At 49.5% G+C, this 17,552-nt stretch overlaps 10 protein-coding genes across 10 annotated transcripts; 3 read left to right on the top strand and 7 right to left on the bottom strand.

Annotated features, from left to right (window-relative positions):
• The first annotated feature begins 317 nt into the window (after nucleotides 1-317).
• Nucleotides 318-953, top strand: F9C07_2287793 (catabolic 3-dehydroquinase 2). The gene has a single exon (XM_041287568.2). It carries the CDS (start codon nucleotides 347-349, stop codon nucleotides 797-799), a length of 453 nt encoding a protein of 150 aa, XP_041150782.1. The 5' UTR covers nucleotides 318-346; the 3' UTR covers nucleotides 800-953.
• Nucleotides 954-1,145: 192 nt separating this feature from the next.
• Nucleotides 1,146-4,165, bottom strand: F9C07_2077739 (uncharacterized protein; the record flags this gene model as incomplete). The annotated part of the gene is made up of 3 exons (XM_041295431.2): nucleotides 1,146-1,343; nucleotides 1,392-3,441; nucleotides 3,975-4,165. The coding sequence occupies 3 exons, from the start codon at nucleotides 4,163-4,165 to the stop codon at nucleotides 1,146-1,148; spliced, it is 2,439 nt and encodes an 812-aa protein (XP_041150783.2).
• A 1,701-nt stretch (nucleotides 4,166-5,866) lies between these two features.
• On the bottom strand, nucleotides 5,867-6,871 carry F9C07_2077039 (putative 4-hydroxyphenylpyruvate dioxygenase; the record flags this gene model as incomplete). Its single annotated transcript, XM_041287576.1, has 1 exon — nucleotides 5,867-6,871. One exon carries the CDS (start codon nucleotides 6,869-6,871, stop codon nucleotides 5,867-5,869), a length of 1,005 nt encoding a protein of 334 aa, XP_041150785.1.
• A 218-nt stretch (nucleotides 6,872-7,089) lies between these two features.
• F9C07_2076588 (shikimate) lies at nucleotides 7,090-7,998 on the bottom strand (the record flags this gene model as incomplete). The annotated part of the gene is made up of 1 exon (XM_041287577.1): nucleotides 7,090-7,998. One exon carries the CDS (start codon nucleotides 7,996-7,998, stop codon nucleotides 7,090-7,092), a length of 909 nt encoding a protein of 302 aa, XP_041150786.1.
• Nucleotides 7,999-8,284: 286 nt separating this feature from the next.
• Nucleotides 8,285-9,028, top strand: F9C07_2237462 (pathogenesis associated protein; the record flags this gene model as incomplete). The annotated part of the gene is made up of 1 exon (XM_041287570.1): nucleotides 8,285-9,028. One exon carries the CDS (start codon nucleotides 8,285-8,287, stop codon nucleotides 9,026-9,028), a length of 744 nt encoding a protein of 247 aa, XP_041150787.1.
• A 199-nt stretch (nucleotides 9,029-9,227) lies between these two features.
• F9C07_2076789 (uncharacterized protein) lies at nucleotides 9,228-10,253 on the bottom strand (the record flags this gene model as incomplete). Its single annotated transcript, XM_041295432.2, has 2 exons — nucleotides 9,228-9,291; nucleotides 9,382-10,253. 2 exons carry the CDS (start codon nucleotides 10,251-10,253, stop codon nucleotides 9,228-9,230), a joined length of 936 nt encoding a protein of 311 aa, XP_041150788.2.
• A 1,275-nt stretch (nucleotides 10,254-11,528) lies between these two features.
• Nucleotides 11,529-11,960, bottom strand: F9C07_2077426 (uncharacterized protein; the record flags this gene model as incomplete). Its single annotated transcript, XM_071508835.1, has 2 exons — nucleotides 11,529-11,607; nucleotides 11,635-11,960. 2 exons carry the CDS (start codon nucleotides 11,958-11,960, stop codon nucleotides 11,529-11,531), a joined length of 405 nt encoding a protein of 134 aa, XP_071367554.1.
• A 102-nt stretch (nucleotides 11,961-12,062) lies between these two features.
• On the top strand, nucleotides 12,063-12,956 carry F9C07_2077256 (uncharacterized protein; the record flags this gene model as incomplete). The annotated part of the gene is made up of 1 exon (XM_041287572.1): nucleotides 12,063-12,956. One exon carries the CDS (start codon nucleotides 12,063-12,065, stop codon nucleotides 12,954-12,956), a length of 894 nt encoding a protein of 297 aa, XP_041150790.1.
• Nucleotides 12,957-13,164: 208 nt separating this feature from the next.
• Nucleotides 13,165-15,224, bottom strand: F9C07_1961368 (endo-1,4-beta-xylanase F1). The gene is made up of 11 exons (XM_071508534.1): nucleotides 14,621-15,224; nucleotides 14,533-14,573; nucleotides 14,433-14,481; nucleotides 14,248-14,369; nucleotides 14,052-14,197; nucleotides 13,918-14,006; nucleotides 13,851-13,869; nucleotides 13,774-13,806; nucleotides 13,635-13,725; nucleotides 13,520-13,585; nucleotides 13,165-13,463 (listed from the first exon to the last, which is right to left on the bottom strand). Exons 1-11 carry the CDS (start codon nucleotides 14,856-14,858, stop codon nucleotides 13,374-13,376), a joined length of 984 nt encoding a protein of 327 aa, XP_071367553.1. The 5' UTR covers nucleotides 14,859-15,224; the 3' UTR covers nucleotides 13,165-13,373.
• Nucleotides 15,225-15,591: 367 nt separating this feature from the next.
• F9C07_12923 (uncharacterized protein) lies at nucleotides 15,592-17,325 on the bottom strand (the record flags this gene model as incomplete). Its single annotated transcript, XM_041295413.1, has 2 exons — nucleotides 15,592-17,155; nucleotides 17,225-17,325. The coding sequence occupies 2 exons, from the start codon at nucleotides 17,323-17,325 to the stop codon at nucleotides 15,592-15,594; spliced, it is 1,665 nt and encodes a 554-aa protein (XP_041150792.1).
• Between the last annotated feature and the right edge of the window lie 227 nt (nucleotides 17,326-17,552).

Here is a 17,552-nt window from a genome sequence, read left to right as displayed (position 1 = left end):
CCAGGGTATACTATGATCTACAATTCTCAATACTACACACAATGGATCTTCAAAGCGAAATAGGAGAACGAACAAAGCCTCCACCAATGTACAACTTTTGGGCGCCATCATACACCTACATCTCTGTTCGTGCTTGACCGATGCACTAATCAAGATACAGTTCTGGGTACTAGAAGTCCTAATAGCATCGTAATTGGGACTCCTATACTCCCATCGGCTCAATCCATACCCGACGGTTTAGTGCACAACCGTTCATCCGACACCAAACAATCTATAATACACCCAACTCTCTACACCCATCTCCATACTCCAAACCCAACCCCAAACATCCCTTTCAAAATTCAAAATGCCCTCAATCCTCCTCCTAAACGGTCCAAACCTCAACCTCTTGGGCACCCGCGAACCCCACCTCTACGGAACAACAACCCTCAACGACGTCGAAACAGTCGCCAAAGAACTAGCAGCCAGCTACGGCGCAGAAGTAGAATGTCTACAATCCAACCACGAGGGCGTGTTGATTGACCGAATCCATGAAGCAAGAGGGAAATCTCAGGCGGTCGTCATCAATCCGGGTGCCTTTACGCACACCAGTGTTGCGTTGCGGGATGCATTGCTTGGTGTTGGGCTTCCATTTATTGAAGTGCATATTACCAATGTGCATGCTAGGGAATCGTTCAGACATCATAGCTATTTATCGGATAAGGCGGCGGCGGTTATCATTGGGTTGGGGACTTTTGGGTATCAGGTTGCGGTGAAGCATGCGTTGGAGAATTTGGTCGGTTTGGAGGAGAGGAAGTGATTGGAGGGTTATGGAGAGTAGGGGAATTTATGTCTGTACAGTTTAGTATAGATCGAAGGTTGTGTTTGGGGTTGTGAGTAAATTGATGTTGCCTTGTATATATAGTGCTTGACACGGGTAGCTGGATACGAATCCGGTTGCTTATTGGAGGAGGCGAGACTTATTAAGAGTAGCTAGAAGGCACTGACTTCATTCTGCTTGCATAAACTGCTAGTTATAGGATTATTGGTAGATTATCTATCTAGTAAAGGCGATGTTATGAAGACACTCGTGCCCGTTATTGCGAACCTTGCGTGATAATCATGGATAAACCGAGCTAAGACACTAGTACAATCTACGTAAAAGATCAAACAGTCCTCTCTAAAATAGACTGCTGAATGGCACGTCTCATGACATGCACTGGAGCCGGTCGTGTTGTAAAGAGCTCATACTGCGCAATACCCTGCTCGACTAAGACCGACAGGCCATCAACAATGATCCAGCCTCGTGATACATGTTGTCTCATCGATCTTATGAGGCGCGTTTCTAAGGGATCGTAGGCGACCTATAGCTGTTAGTAGAAGGTCTTCGCGTGATTGTACAAAGGCCTTACCTCAACAAAGACCCCGCCAGTTCTGCTTTGTAACCAGTGGTCAGGAATGTTCAAAGCACTCGATGACTCGATGTCACACTTCTGCCCGGGAATACACGACACAATAACTGTGGGTTGGCGAAGGTGAGCCGGCCACGGATCATCCGCTGATGAGAGTATGGTGAGCTCTAAAGGGGCCTTATCCTTTGATTTCACCCATTCGCGATAGTAGTCGACAAGTCGTCGGGCATTGGAAAGGGTTCGATTATAGACACATATCCGCCTTACACCAAGCTGGTAACATGCGTATATCGCAGCATGGGCCATGCCTCCTGCACCGATTATCAGCGCAGTTGATCCGTCACGGATAGCATTTGCTGGGGAAAGGTGTTTATAGATGCAATCCTTGATCCCAAGATAGTCAGTGTTGTAGCCCTTGCGAATAGTTTTGCGTACTCCATTCGGTTGGCACTCCTGATGCAGTACCACCGTATTTACCGCGTTGATGTCAAGAGCTTCTGGGCTTATCTCGTCCAGGTAGGGCAGAACTTCAGTTTTGTAGGGAAGTGACACCGCCACGCCTCCATAGCTCTCGTCATCTAAGATTTCGCGAATGTCAGATAGCCTTTCTCTCTCTGCTATGCCATACGTATATGGTAATCCACATGCGGCGTATGCAGCATTGTGCATCGCAGGTGACAGAGTGTGCGATAATTGTTGCCCAAAAATGCCGAATCTTTTCCTGCGACGAAGAAAGCATGCTGACACGGCCATCTCTGCTTCCCGCAAGGTAACACCTGTCGGCTTCATGCTTTCGAGCACTACCGGTGACAAGATTGGATTTAAGCACACAGAAGTGCGTCCAAAGAGTCCCGTGTCGTATGCGATGGTAGGTATGAGAGAGTCTTTGGCGAGAGTGTGCGGAAAGGATATACCGTGAAGACTGTCTCCGGGTGCTGTTGATTCGCCGGTTATATGGATTGCGTCGAAACCAATACTTTGTGCTTTCTGGCGGAAGGTAAAAAGCTCTGGACGTGTCTCATTCCTCGCCAGAGAATATTCTTGATGATACGTTGCTATAGCCTTAATGTAACCCTTGGCTGCAGCTACCTCCTGCGCCAGGTCATCTCCATGCGCCATGGAGCAAGTGATAGCATCTGGTATGGTCCGTAAGGCCATCCCTAGGAGCTTGCGATAGCTCAATATATCCGGTACCGAGGACGGAATGATATCTACGATCACCAGGGCCCGCGAGTGCCTCCTAAGCATGGCTACCGCCCTTGCCATTGACTCGGATGGCCTTCTGCCGTGGAATTCAGAAAGCTCAACTTTCAAGTTTATTGCATCCGCCCCATTCTCGAGTTCCTCGTAACTTTCGAGTGGTCCCTCTAGGCAAGCCATTGGTACCTGCAAAGCATACGTATACGACGCAGATAATGGATCTGCCGAATAACGAGTCAGGTGTTCACGGCCCCAGATGCGATGCAGGAACCTTACGAACGTCCTTTCCGTCTCTTTCAACTTTAAATACGCAGGTAGTGCGGAGCGAGCCTCGTCAGTCGAACCTTCTGTAACGTTGTAGAATTCCAGGTTGGAACACGATTCAAAGAACGAATTTCCAGCGTCCCACATGCGCTCAAACTTGTCCTGGCTAGTCGCGATAAGCTGCTGTAGATCCCTTCGGTCGCGTCGGATGTAGAGAACTGGATGACAAGAGGCGAACTCTTCCAACAGTACCTGCTGTTGTCTGCTTGCCAGCCAGCCGAGTCCAACAATCACGCATCCTTTTCGATGCTCTGTTAATATCTCCTCGGTCACTTCTAGCTCGAGTTTGCGATATCGTTCCGAGCCATGTGAGACAATATAAGCTTGAGGGTGCATGCCGTGCCTTTGCTGAAAAACAGCGACAAAGTCAACAAGCCGTCGACGCAACGCCACAGCGGCCATGATGCCTAGGGTTTTCTTGCCCGCCCCAGGAAACCCAACCAGCACCAGGCTAGCGTCCGAGCTATATCGCCGAGAAGACGATGGTAGTCCACGGTGCTGTACATGGCTACTGGGCACTTGGAAGCTCATCCTCAGTGTACGTATTCAAAAAATCAAAAATCACATCCTGAACCCATACACAACGAGATCGTTTGGATCTTCTTGATCTTTGAGTTTCGGATTCGCCATCGGCTAATTCCATATCCGATCACGTGCCCACGTCCGTATCCTCCGTGTTTGGTTATACGACGACGACGACCTCAGCTAGCGAGCATACCGTGCTGACGGTCTCTGTTTGGCATACTCAAAGATATGCCAAGATCACACCCCAACAAGCGCCAGCGGATTAGTCGTGCATGCGACCAGTGTCGTCGCCGCAAATCCAAATGCGACGGGGAGCAACCAGAGTGTGCCATCTGCCGCCAGGCCGGCCGGCGATGTACATACCAGGATAACGGTCGACGGCGTGGATTGCAAACTGGCTACGTGAAGGCCCTTGAAACTATACTGGGAATTGTGTTCCAGCAAATACCTGACAGCGAAAGCCTGGTTCAAGGCTTCCTTCGTAACCCTCGACATCACAGTGGCTTTTTCGCCACCGAATGGTCCGAGAAATACACATCGATATGGCGCAATTCCAAAGTCGCCAAAGGTGTCAGTCGCCTGTTAGCACCAGTTTCGCAAGAGGAGATATACGAAGCTCTTGGCGATGGCGATGATGACCACCAATGGGAGTCATGCGACACACATAGTCCTGAGCGGACGACCCAGACCCCAGTGAATGTCTCGAATACTGATATGGAGTCCATCCCTGCTCCTCCGCCTCCATTACATATAACTTCATCCAATGACATCCTCAGTGTGTCATTCCCAGACGACGTCGCTGAGCTGGTGGACTTCTATTTTGTTTACATCCAATGTTGGTTCCCTATCCTTGACCGGCGGGACATCCTGAGGACCATGCACAGTGACCCTTCCACAAAGGATCGTGACACAGGCTGTCCGTTAGTTCTATGGGCTATTATTGCATACGTGCAAACGATGCGAGAAAATGCCAGTGGGGAGGCTTGTCTAGAGCCGAAACATCTAGAAACCTCCATACGCCTGCGCCTGATGCTAGATTTTAACAATCTACATTTGAGTCACGTTCAGGCCCTACTAATTGTAGCTCTCCTGAATATTGGACGTGGAGACCTAACCCAAGCCTGGGTGCTCGTTGGCCAGGCTATGAGAATTGTCGCGACCCTCCCTGAGACTGCCAGAAAACCGAGATACAAACACGTTTTCCAAGGTTGTGTGTTTCTTGACAATATGGTTTCTGCACTTCTCGAAAAGACTCCGTGTCTTTCTTTGGAAGAACAGAGTGAACATAAACCAATCGCCGAGGACGACCTGGAGGAATGGGAGACATGGACAGCCTCTAGTGATCAAGTCCCGAGTCAAAGACCTGCTCCGAAGGGGCCATTGCGAGCCCTGAGCATGTTTAACCTGGTCCATCAGCTCATGCAGTTATTGACCCAAGTGTTGCACTGTCCACCGGGACAGGAGGGCATACAACAGATTGTTTCTAAATTAAGAGACTGGCAATCGGTTCTTTCCACACGCTACCCATATCCCCCGCGTCACTCACTCAACCCTCCATTGCTGAATTTGCACCTGACATCAGCCTTTGTTACGTTGTGCTTCGTTAGCAAATGCAACGTCGGCGATGCGGCCATTACCACCATGGCACTCCATGCCTTGCGATCGTGTCTGGATCTGCTGGATCAATACATTGAGATCACAGGAAAAACGAAATCTTCTCCCCTTCTGTATTGGTTCTTTTTCCAGGCACAACGATGTTTACGCACGAGCATTTTGATTAGCGGCTGTGGTGAAGAGGATATGTTGCAAAAGCGTCTCGGTCAGCTTACGGGCAAACTGAAGTTGGCCAGTCCCACGAGACTAGACAGGTCGAATACAAGTAACTTGCGACCGGGCTGGAATGTAGACGACTTGGATAATCTTCTTCCTGCGATCCAAGCCTTGAATAATACCTACACCCCTGGGATACCTGTTAACATGGCCCATATTGCTGCAACTGCACCCATCATCAATCCTACCAGCATGCGTGATGCCCCGACCTACTTGGCCTCAGGCCTTTCTAACACGCCTGAATTGACAGTAGCACCTACCATCCCTACCCCAATATCTTCAAGTCATCAACAAACGCCACATCTATTGGATGAAACAGCCAACTTTGACGCACTATTTGAAGAAATGGTTGCTTCCATTACGCCGATGAGGTATGCTCTATCCAAGACACCCCCAGTAACCGTGTATTCTAACACTCTACAGCCACGAACCTACGTTTGCACATAACCTGGGCTTCCATGCAGGAGACCTGGTAACAGACTTTGTTGCCGAGTTGCAACAACCAGCTCACGGTTGATACTGATCTGTAATCTTTAATAATTATACGAATGTAACCAGGAAATACCGTCTACTCGATAGATACACAGCGAGCCGACTTAGAGATCCAATTCCTCCGCCAGCTTCCTCCAGGCATTGATGCCCCGTTGTGCATGTGTCTCTGGCACTGTCGGGTCTGGATCCGCCATCGACCTCGAAAACAACTCCATTGACACCCACCCCTCAAAGCCAAGACGTTTTAGGAAGGCTTCAGCCACCTGTACTACTGGCAGATAGCCACCGCGCTCTTGCTCATAGAGGAACAGTCTGGCATTGCGACTCCAGCTCATGCGTGCTGGCTGTCCTTCGACATAAAATGGATGACCCTCGATCAACGGTTGCTGCATTCTTTCTGCGTCGACGACCTGCACGTAGAACACCTTGTTCACATCGACCGTCCGAACAAGGCTCTGTAATGATGCAGCCAATGCGGCGTCTGCACCTGGTGTCTTACCAGAGGCGCTGGCAGGGTCCGCCCATACCCGTCCAGCGATGGTGAAGGTGTCCAGACAACACCCGAAATTAGGCCGGTCCACGCGGCGAACCACCTCCCACAAATCCTCCCACGTTGAAATGAAAGTACCCCAGGCAAGATTCTCGTATGCAAACCGGACAACAGGTTCCTCTTTCAGTCCCATGTCCGCAACTTCGATCATGTCGGAAACAATCAAATCCAGATCACCCGATATCCCTTCGGATTGAAAGTTCGAGGGTATTTGGATGATATCGGTGCCGAGGATCTTGACGATTGCGAACCACAACTTAAGGCGCTCGATCTTTTCCCGATGCTGAGCCCGATCGGTGAGACCTTCATAGAACAAGAATGGCTGCATTCCAATCACTTCGAGGCCGTAGTGGTCGCAGATTGCTCTCGCTTCTTGAGCGGCAGCAAACAATGTTGAGTCATTCACGGGTCCTTTTTCTTTAGCGAGGTATTCCAAATCTTCGTAGAATATTTCGACACCTTTGAATCCTGCTTTGGCTGCCTGAGAGAGCTTTTCGGGGAGGGAATGCACCCAGGCTCTTCCCAGGGACATAGATGCGATTGCTGGCGCACAAGGCATTTTGGCGTTCGAGTTGTGGCAGGGACAAGTGTAAATACGGAGAAAGATAATTAGGTCGAAATTATAAATGAGAACCCAACAAAACGTACATTGATATGAGGCACCGGTCCTGTACATATACTTCTTGGTAACGGCACTATTCTTAACCGAACTGAAGAATCGGAAAATGTCCGATCGTTTATCTACAAATGCATAATCGATACAGAAAATCTCCCTAATTAAAAGTTGATTGCAGGACTTTCCTCTGCTGCCTTGCGAAGCACTGCCCATGCGTCAGTCACAGGAATTTGGCTACTTTCTTCCTCGCCGCACCACAGTCGGTATTGCTCATGAATCTGGTGGCCGATAATCTCGGTTCCCTCAACGGTCTTCCAGCCGTTCGCCTGTCCAGCTTGCAGGATCCGCGTCTTTCGTGGCTTAAAACACATGTCGAGTAGAACGCCTTTCTCTTGAGGGGTCGACAAAAATGACCCAATAATCTGATGAACTTCCACCTCGTCGGGGGTGCTAGGCTCAGCGTCCGGAACAGTGCCCACAATATAATACGGCGAGGGGAGACCCGCTACCTGCTCGACGCGCTCCACATAAATGATCTCCAAGCCGTCACCATACACCTGTTTCACTTCTTCCAAGAGGACCTTGACTTCATCGCGATCCCTATTAACGAGATGGATCTGTCGACATTCCAATTGATCGTGTAGAGTAAATATCGCCGCCCGTGCAGCTCCTCCAGCCCCGATAAGCACAGCCGGCTTTCCTCTGCCTTCTGCGCTCGCTCCCAGCAAACATCCCTTAATCCCGCGCCAGTCGGTATTGGTGCCTCTTAATTTTCCGTCAGATGTCCGGTATACGTTGTTGCATGCCCCAAGTCGAATAGCGTATTCGTCCAGACCGTCGAGGTGGTCCATGATAGTGCGCTTGTAAGGCATGGTCACCACGCCGCCGGCGAAGTCAGATCGTCGAAACAGTTCAACGGCATCTTCAACTGTTGGGCATTCTTTCGCGATGAATGTCCAGTCGTGGCCCAGTGCTTTTGCAATGTAGTTGTGCATGGGTGGAGCGATGGAGTGGGTCACTCCGACACCGACAAGGTAAGCATAGGCACGGGGATCTGTTTCTGAGGGCATAGTGAAATACGTAAACGAAGGTATGCTGAATCGATAGAGGCAATGATTATCCGTGTAGGTAAATGTGAGGTGTAGTAGAAGCTACCATATCTTCTTATGCACAAGAGATCGGTTGTGTATACAGCCGATGCGGGGAGGATTTAGCCGTCAACCAGGCAGTCATGCATAGTGGGAACTATAGTTCCGCACCTGGAATTACTTAACATTCTCTCTCTGCACTGATTCTCTATTCCCTTGAATTCCAGAGAACTTCATCTCCTCTTACACATACCTATCCATCTTCAAAATGCCCGACCTCCATTCTCTCCCCGCCGGCACACGGCCACAACACGCCATCCGCAACAACGGGCCCCCCCAACTAGCCCTAGAACGCTACATGCTCCGCGAACTAGCAGAAGGATGGCCCTGCTACCGCGACGCCTGCGAATGGGAAAACCTCCTCTCAATCTTCCACCCAGAAGCCCACATCTACACAACCTGGACGGGACTCACCCACCATAAAAAATTCATCGAAGCCTCCCAAGCCGGCATGGACAAGGGAGCGTTCATCATGCACCGCATCCACGGCAGCACAACCGATATCGACCCCGATGCCACACGTGCCGTCACAAAGATGAAAGCAACCATCACGCAGCGGTTCAGCGACGTCAGCTGTGTATCTGGCGGGACATGCGACGCTGATGCGGAGAGTGATTGTCGGTTTATCTTTTTCTGGGAGAAGATGACGGATCCGGCGTATCCTGATTTGCGGGGTCAGTGGCGGGCTCGGTTTGTTAGGCATTGGTATGAGAAGGATAAGTTGATTCCTGTGAATCCGGGACGTGTTCCTGTTCTAGATGAGGAGAGGTTGAAGAAGTATCCGCCTGGATATAGGTATTTGGCGTATATGCAGGAGGAGACTATGGGGGTTAAGGTGCTTTTGGATTTGCCGGGTCATCGTAGGGAAGGGTCCACGATCAATGGACAGAAGCATGATTTGCTTTATTTCCAGGCCAAGGACTGGATGGATGGAAAGGATGTTGCTTGGTAAATGTACGTTGTGTTGTTAGACATGTTAGTGATTCGAGGGCTTTAGACTTGAATAATTATCCATATCATTTAGTCACTAGTATCTACTCGGTCAACTTTACCTGTAACTCATTCAGTATATTTATTGTCTTGCAAGAAAGTACAGTTAAGATATAGATCGCGTATATGATCTGGCATGCATTCTATACAACGGCTACATCCTACACTTCGCATGGTAGATGATTGATAGGATGCCCAGTAGAAATACATTCCATATTACTCGGTCTAAGTCGACATCGTTGTACATCGTATGAAAGTTAAATCAACGCATTCCTAGTGATGTTCTATTTACTGTAGGCTTGCGTTTTATATTACAATGACGATGTCCCTCCAACCTTGCCTTCCGTAGCAGCCTCAATAGCCTTCCTCATAACTGCCTCCGGTGCATCCAACCCTGTCCACAACCGAAACTGCTCAAAGCCCTGTCGAAGAAGTACCTCCACCCCATCTGCCGTAGTCCATCCGGGGTTTTCCCTCGCCACGGCCAACAAATTCGTCACTCGTGGCTTATACGCCATCTCAATACACAGACCCTTCTCATTCCTAAACAAACCCTTGAATGCCTCCTGCGGCATAGCCTCCCCGGGAACAGTCCCAATAATCACATCCGGAGCCTCTGGCAGCGCCGATGGAAACTGAACCGGTATAACGCGGCACAAATCCTCAAAATCTCTCGCAATTTGCTCCGCCTTCGCCAACGTCCGATTACCAACATAAATTCGCTCAATCCCAGCCTGAGCCATCGCATAAACACCTGCCCTAGCTGCGCCTCCAGCTCCAATCACAAGTCCAACTTGCTTTCCTTCCCCAGAGGCATGCTCCTTGATCAGGGAATAAAGACCCGACCAATCCGTGTTATCACCATGGATCTCCCGTGTCAAAGTTCCATCTCCAGACTCAATCGACCGAGCAATAAGAGTATTAATCGCTCCCAGCCGAGTAGCGGAATCAGACACATGAGCACAGAACACCCCGGCGCTGAGTTTATGGGGCATCGTCACGCTAGAACCGCCAAAGGTCAGGTCATCGATTAGGGACTTGACGTCTTGGAGACTGTTGCATTCTTGTATGTCGTATCGGTGTGGGAGGCCGTAGTGCGCGAAGGCGGCATTGTGGATTGTAGGGGAGAGACTTTGGGATATGCCCTGGCCGAAGATGTGGTAGTGTTGTGGTGTTGGGAGTGTCATTTTAATTTGTCTGTATTTGATATTGGACTGTAGAAGTAATGAGGAGGTGTCTAATGTTGTCTATACATTGGCTCATTTATCTATCGGATAAATTGGGTGTCGATTTACTTGCCCGTATACTTTCGGCTATATCCATAGCCTAGCGTTCGGGAACGGTATCCGGGTCTCCAATTACTTAGCCGAATCCTATTGACGGGGCTAAACAGGTGCTGGAATACTAAGGACGGAAGTATATTCTTTCAGTTAAGGTGGGATGGCAGGTGCCTATTCACAAAGTTAACCTAGATGTAGATTTGAGCTTGAAGTCCCCTATGGGGGTCATAAATAACGATAAAAATGTTCCGGCCGAAGCCTGCTCTCTTTATCACTGACTCACCGACTAGACACAGAGATGGCCATGGGAGCAGACACAGCACTTAGTGTAATGCTGGTACTTGCCTGGAACACTAGGGTAAGCACAGATCGGATTGGAGCATGGGCGGGCTGTTTTCAAGACCTTAGATACATCATCTCCCAACATGCCTTTCTTGGGTAATAGATTTTTGAAAAGCTCCAAGGACTCCATTCGTTTATCCATTCCTCTACTTATATCATCCTTGACGTAAGCCAATATCCGACTATTAGGCTCGTTGATAGTATAGCCTCCTTCGCTATCTCGAGATCGAGATTTGGGTGGGAGGCAGTGAATTCTCGGAGGTCGTTCTCAGTGTCCAGAACGGTAGCACCCTCCGGGAGAGGGATGTTAAAGTGAGTGGTGGCTGCATAGCTAGGGCAAGATTTGGATTTTCTCTTACTTTCTTCCTGATACTCAAGAAGTATGAGTGATATATTGACTTGTGTCCAAAGAGACATATGCGACTTCAATAGCCATACAGTCGAGTTATAATTTGACAATGAAATTGATTCGGGATATAATTTTCACCTCATCACACCACGTCTGGTTACATCCCACAGCCCCATAAGCAGGGACGTAATCCCTGTCACTAGGGTTACCAAAATCCATGCCCGCTCAAACTGTATATTCATCCGTCAACTTCTCGCCCGCGGCAATCTTCGCTTCCAACTCGGCGTTTCTTCTCCTCGCACATTTCATCCGATGCCACGGCGACGACAGTCCCATCAGGATCCTTGGCGTAGTGACCGTTATTCTCGGGATAGAAAATGGCATGCGGGTTCGCCTTTTGGATTTGCGCGGCTTTGTCGAGGGTGGTGAAGACGCAGACACCATCAGGGATAGGGTCCTTGTAACGAGTGGTGGACATCTTCGGACCTTTCTCACGACAGGGGGCAGAAGTTGTGGAGAAGTGAGGGATATGCAATGGAGAAGAATGGGGCGAAGTTCGACCCATTGGTGCTTTTTATAAGACAGGGTTGCACTCACGGATGTGGCGTGATGTGTTGACAGCCCACCCCGCAATGTCTCAAAACGAAACTACTAGCAATGGCTGGGATTTGATCGCCGCTGCTTCCCAGAACGCGCTCAATACGCAGCTTGCCAAGATACCACCAGTGTGTGTCCAGGCAGATGTCCCGTTCAAGCTTTTGGGAAATACAAATGTCGCTCATGTCGACATCACTATCCATCAGCCGGAGCTGCGGGTTAAGGACGGCTCGGGTCGTCAGGTTGACGTCCTGCTCCCCATGCATGGAGTGCAGCGTTACCCTGAACACCACGAAAGTGACCATCCCCAAAGGCGAAAAGCTCATTGTGACGACACAACTCACTCAGATCGAGAACAAATTGGAACCACACAAGGACCCAAAGCAAACCAATTATGATCTCATCATTGACTTTCTGATATCGTTGATATGAAGCTCGACATCCCTGCGGGGGACCTCGCTTTCTTGGTCACCGTCCTGAATGAGACCATAAAGCAGCACCTGAAAGGTGGCAAGGAATACAAGGTCGCATCCTTTGCGTTGTCGAATCAGGATGCCGAAAAGTACCACGCCTTGATCCCTCGTCTCGCCGACTTCTCCTTCGCTAAAGACCCCGAAAAGCCTGGCCGTAGCAACCTGCTCGTGTTGATGCAGACAGTGTCTCCCTCTAAAGGCGAGATATACTTCAACAAGCCACTCTTAGCCTCGGGTCAGGAGTTTATGGTGCTCATTTCGAACCAAGTATTTTTACAAAACTTTGTCATGCCTGCCATGATCGAAAATGTCAAGAAGCAAGCCAAACACAAAGACAAAGTGGCTAGTCAGATCGCCGTCAAATCTCTTTCAGAGCCGTACCTATACCAAGTGTATAACACCCAGGATATCAACCTCCAGAAAGATCACGACCCTTGGATTTCATCGTTGACGGCCTCCGTTGATACCACAGAAAAAGCACTCTGCTTTTATTTAGATGTGAAGGCTGATGTCACATTCGCCGACTTCCGTGTGGAGACATGGGACAAAAGCTGGCAGAAGTTCCAGATCGATGAAAAGCAGAAGATCACTCTCAAGCAGACCAAGGAGGATAAAGGCAAATCGACGAAAGCAGAGCCTTGGGAGTGGCTAGTCGCGGCCGTGTCCTGGATCACGCTGGTCATTCTCGGCGTTATGTATGCGGTCGTGGAGAACAAGAATCAGGACCTCGGTGGAACTTTCGTGGAGACTGCTCCGCTGGTCGTGCAGTGGCCCAACCAGAAGTATGTCACGCTGAAGAGTATCACTACACCGAACCATGTTGTTCTCGACTTGAGTGTCCAGTTTTGATTCACGTCCTTGGTGACCTGTAGTCTCGAGCGATGTGAATATAAGAACGGTTGCAGTATTGAACTTTGGTAATTCAATTACAGTGTGAATATTCTGCTTGTATCCCTCCCTCGAGGAGAACTGGTCTGCACGCCATTGTCCCGTTCAGTTGATGATCTATAGCCATGAAAGCTGGTTGCTTGTTCGTACGACCTACCTTTGGTTGAAAGCCTTTGAAGTCGGTTGCTCATAGTATTTCTGAAATTGTAGTTCAATTGACCATATGTACAAAGCTGTTCAGACAATAAGTCTCGAATGCCAATGCCTCACGGCAGCAAAGACTACCGTGCCACATATTTGAACCAAAGCTATACACTATCCCAGAATCATCCACTCACATCAAGCAGTGTGACATACCACCATGACGGATATCTGGATTTACAGAGCATCGATGATAGCATTATACGCATCCTTGGCCTGGTAATTGCTATCAAATAGCAACGGGGAGGTGCTGGAGCGCCACGAGTCCTTTATAACAGTTAGTCTGCTTTCCTTCGGTTTGGTAGACTTTGTAAGAAACCTACCTTGTCGGATACACCCCAGACAGTGATACCGACGCAGGAGCTGACGTCGAGACAGGCGTTGACCACCTGTATAGGTTAATAGATTTCTCAAAGATAATGTGGATAGTACACTAACCTCGAGATAAGACTCGGAGCTAGCTCCTTCGATATCAAGTTCGGTCACGGCGACTTCAGAAACACCGGTAGAGGCGAGCGCGGTCAGAGCTGTGCATGACGTTAGCCCTTCGTCTCGCGGTGGCAGGAGAGAGACTTATCCTTTGGCGCCAGAAACGGGGAAGCCGTTCGCACTAGACAGTCAGTATTGTTGACGTCGTGATACCGGGGAGCCTACCTGTAATGAGACTGGGAGCCTAAACTCAGTTAGAAGGAGTTCTATCTAGAGATTGGTGACAACTTACCAATGCCGTCAATGGGAACACCAGCATCCAACCACTTCTTCACATAGCTAACCATTCCCTTGGTCTTGGCGTAGTCTGCCGAATCCAAGCTAACAAGGTTAGCCAGAGGTTTGTTCATCTGGATGATCACTTACTTGTAATCGTTAATGTATAGCTTAGCGTTGGGATCCGCCTCACGAGCGGTCTCAAAGGCAATGCGGACAAAGTCCTCTCCTAGGACCTGGGAAAAGACACTGTCACGAAGAGTGCCGTCCTCATCGAAGATCTCGTTGACAACGTCCTGTATCTGGTTAATGCCATGATATAGGAGTATGCGCAATGTCAACGTACCCAAGCATAGATCTGGCCCTTGTATCTCTGCATGATAGTAGTGATGTGATTCTTAATTACCTCAGTCAAAGTATCCTTGTCGGTGATACCCTGCACCCAGGATGGGAGTTGCGAGTGCCACACTATACCCTCATTAACCTGCATCCATTACCAAGGCAAATTAACCTGGATGAGAGACAACAAACCCAAAGTATGACCCCTCACAAGTTTATTATTAGTTTTAGCATAATCAGCCTAAGATAACTAATCAGCATCGACATTCATCCCTAAAAGTTAGACACCTACCAAGAAATCAGCTCCAGCGAAGCTAAAGCTACCCTGACTCGCTGCGTCCATCAGCAAACACCCAACAACAAGAGACCAGGAGACAAACGCTCAAGAGCATCCCACTTCATGCTATTCTCGGGAGTCAGCTGGCCAAAGTCCGCCCGGACAATGGCCTCATTCTGACTGTTTTGCAGCAGAGCCTGGTCGGAACAGGTACCGAAGTACTTCTTTCCATGGGCGACAAAGGCATCATTGATGCTGGCGGCTGCCTGTCGACTGATAACCGCAGACGAAGCGAGGGAGGCGAAGAGAGTGCCACTGGCAAGTGCCTTAAGGTGTACCATTTTGAACAAAAAGGAATAGTAGACGTGATAACGAGGCAATAGATAAACTCAGTCGTGATCGACAAACACCACCTCGAACCCAACGATGGCCCTATTTATATTCCCATTTGACCTGCCAGGAACCGTTCTTCAGCCTGTTTCACCATGATAGCCACGTTTAGCCTAATACCCCGGGATACTAATTCTTTTCCAAATACGAAGCGGACCTGAATTAGGATCCACTTGGACTGACCCCAAAGCCGACGTTAGTCTAGCTAGACGGGTACTTTATTTCCTCCCGTTGGTGGAGAATCCGGCGATCTGCAGCGTCCCCGCAAACTTGTAGCATTTCGGCAGATCGGGCCTCTTCATCTACCCGCGCATGCAGGGCACTTTCTGCAGCAGATGCTGAAACCCTGAGGATGCCATTATTCCTGGGTAAATGGGTAAAAGGGAAAAAGGCATGCATTGCTGAGCTGAAGATTGGCTGGATTGTCCCAAAACTTGGCACTCTAGCTGAGACGGCATTGGAAGCCACCCTTCCGTCTCGGCAGTTTTCGAAACAGGGTGGATAAATACTCAGAGTATCCTTAATATTATGCCATGAATAGTGAAAGGCTACACTCGTCTCGACGCCGTGATTAGAGTATTCGACTTGAGAGCAGTGATATGTCCTTGTTTTCCTTTCCGTCAAGATATCTGCTATAAATGCCATCGCCATGGTATATATAATTATTTACGGAAATCCAGAAAATCACAACATGCATCTCCTTCTCGCAGCCATGAGAGACTGCACACAAGGCCAATCCTCCATGCACTTCGTTTTTTCCAGACCCTGTTCGATGGTATATTCCTCCTGCCCCAAAGTCGACCATCTTCCCTTCTCCAATTTCTCGTCTGTTCCTGAATCCTCCTTAGACTCCACAGAGCTCGTCGGACTACCACTATCTCCCACATAACTCGATAACCCATCAATCCCATGAAATCCTTGCAACTGCAACTGTACCTTAATATGTTCTTCTGCGATGAAAGCCGCCCAGTTTGAATCAAAGACGCCCTCACGATGCGGCCAAGACCGAAGTAACTCGATCGCTCGCCAGCGCAGGGTGTAGTCGGGACACCCGATCGAGATAATATATAACGGAGGTACGACACCCATGTCCAAGGTGTAATTGGGACGTTCTCGGAACTTGTACATGACCCCTTCGATAAGAGCAAGGTTGACTTTGTACTCGGGCTGGTACTGACTGAGTAAGACTTTGTCTCGGATGAGAGACGTTCGGATTGCTAGGGATGTGGTATGTCGGAGGATGTTGATCATATCTGCTCCTCGTTGTTCCTTTCGACTGACTCGCGTATAAGAATAGTTATAGAAGTTGTCGAATTGCGCTGAGAAGCGATTCAACTCGGATATTAGCTTTTGTTGTTCCTGTTGAAGCCATTTATAATGGCATATGATTTCTTTGTCCGACTTGGACCAGCAGTCCAAGAGGAAGCCGAAGGCACGACTCAAAAAGGGCTCTATGGCACGGCGCGCTTCACGAACATTGGAAAATAATAGGCAATCCTTCGTGACAGAAGCTTCAAGCTCGTTTTCAATACAGAGGATTGGTCCGCCGACCTTGAAGCTCGCGGCTTGAATATCCAACTGTGCGAATGCAGCGACGAGAGCTTCTTCCACTGGTGATTCATGCGGAACCCAGGTGACCAGTTGCCGTTGAGCCTTGAGCTCATTCAATATGCGTAGACCACCTTCGAGGTGCTGGAAGGCGTCGTCATATTTTCCTCGTAAAAGCTCCATCAGCACGAACAAGAGACAGCACAGCAGCATGACCTCACGTAGGCGCGGGTCTTGTGAAAAGTGACGTTCATTGAGAATGGCAAACGACCGCCCGGCCTGTTCCAGGGTGAATCGATGCCAGGTATTGTAGAGCTCAAGCTCCTGTCCGGGCAAGGGCATGCCGTGCATCTCGACATCCTGATGGATGGCGCTGAGCGCCACAGCCGCATGGTACACGGCGGGCTCGGCATAGCTCATTTGCAGGACGAGCTTTTCCCACAGGGTCGAATTGAAAAACCCCGACAGGGTGGGAATGGTGTAGTACTGAAAGTAGGAAAAACAGCGGCGCTCATCCGTATTCGTGATCCAGCGAATGCCATCGCCTACTTCGGGGAGCAGTCGGGTCCAGGGAGTCTTCTTCCTGCTGGATCTCGCCGGCGGCGGCAATCGTTGCATATCGTAGCCATCACAGGAGCGACCGCTCGACGTGCAGTTTCCACACGCCCCTGGGGCTTCATCACATTTAACATGGCGGACCCTGCGTGCGATCGACGGTTAGTGTTATACCGGCCAACAGTCGCGCGGGGCATTTACTCATAGGACTCACCGACAGGTCCGGCATCCAGTCCGCGACCTTTTGTTAGCAAAGTTCCGTTGTCGAGTCTTCTCCATGAATCTCCTCTTCTCGAGATTGTGGCAGGCACACATGGTTTATAGCAGGATATAGAGTGGGAGGGAAGAAAGGAAAAGGAAAGGGTCGCCAGCCGAGGCTGAACTGAAGACAGGTTGAACGAATGAGCCAAGCGGGGCGGAGTCCGGCGTCAGCACTAGTCACACCCTAATGCACTCTGAGTTTGGGCCAAGACTCGGTGGCATTCTCGAGATACTGGAATGTATCTGAAATAGTCGGCACAGGCACGATCAGCCATCGATCT

Source organism: Aspergillus flavus, chromosome 8, assembly GCF_009017415.1.
Source record: "Aspergillus flavus chromosome 8, complete sequence".
NCBI lineage: Eukaryota > Fungi > Ascomycota > Eurotiomycetes > Eurotiales > Aspergillaceae > Aspergillus > Aspergillus flavus.
This window is presented reverse-complemented; position numbering and strand designations above follow the sequence as displayed.

Bases quoted from the DNA above. Each gene is read 5' to 3' on its own strand.
- F9C07_1961368 (XM_071508534.1), bottom strand. From the start codon at position 14,858: ATGGTACACCTTAAGGCACTTGCCAGTGGCACTCTCTTCGCCTCCCTC. The intron at 14,482-14,532 runs GTAGGTGTCTAA...TAGTTATCTTAG, and splicing joins TCGCTGGAGCTGATTTCTTG to GCTGATTATGCTAAAACTAA. The intron at 13,726-13,773 runs ATAAGTCTCTCT...AACGTCATGCAC, and splicing joins CCCGTTTCTGGCGCCAAAGG to AGCTCTGACCGCGCTCGCCT.
- F9C07_2287793 (XM_041287568.2), top strand. From the start codon at position 347: ATGCCCTCAATCCTCCTCCTAAACGGTCCAAACCTCAACCTCTTGGGC.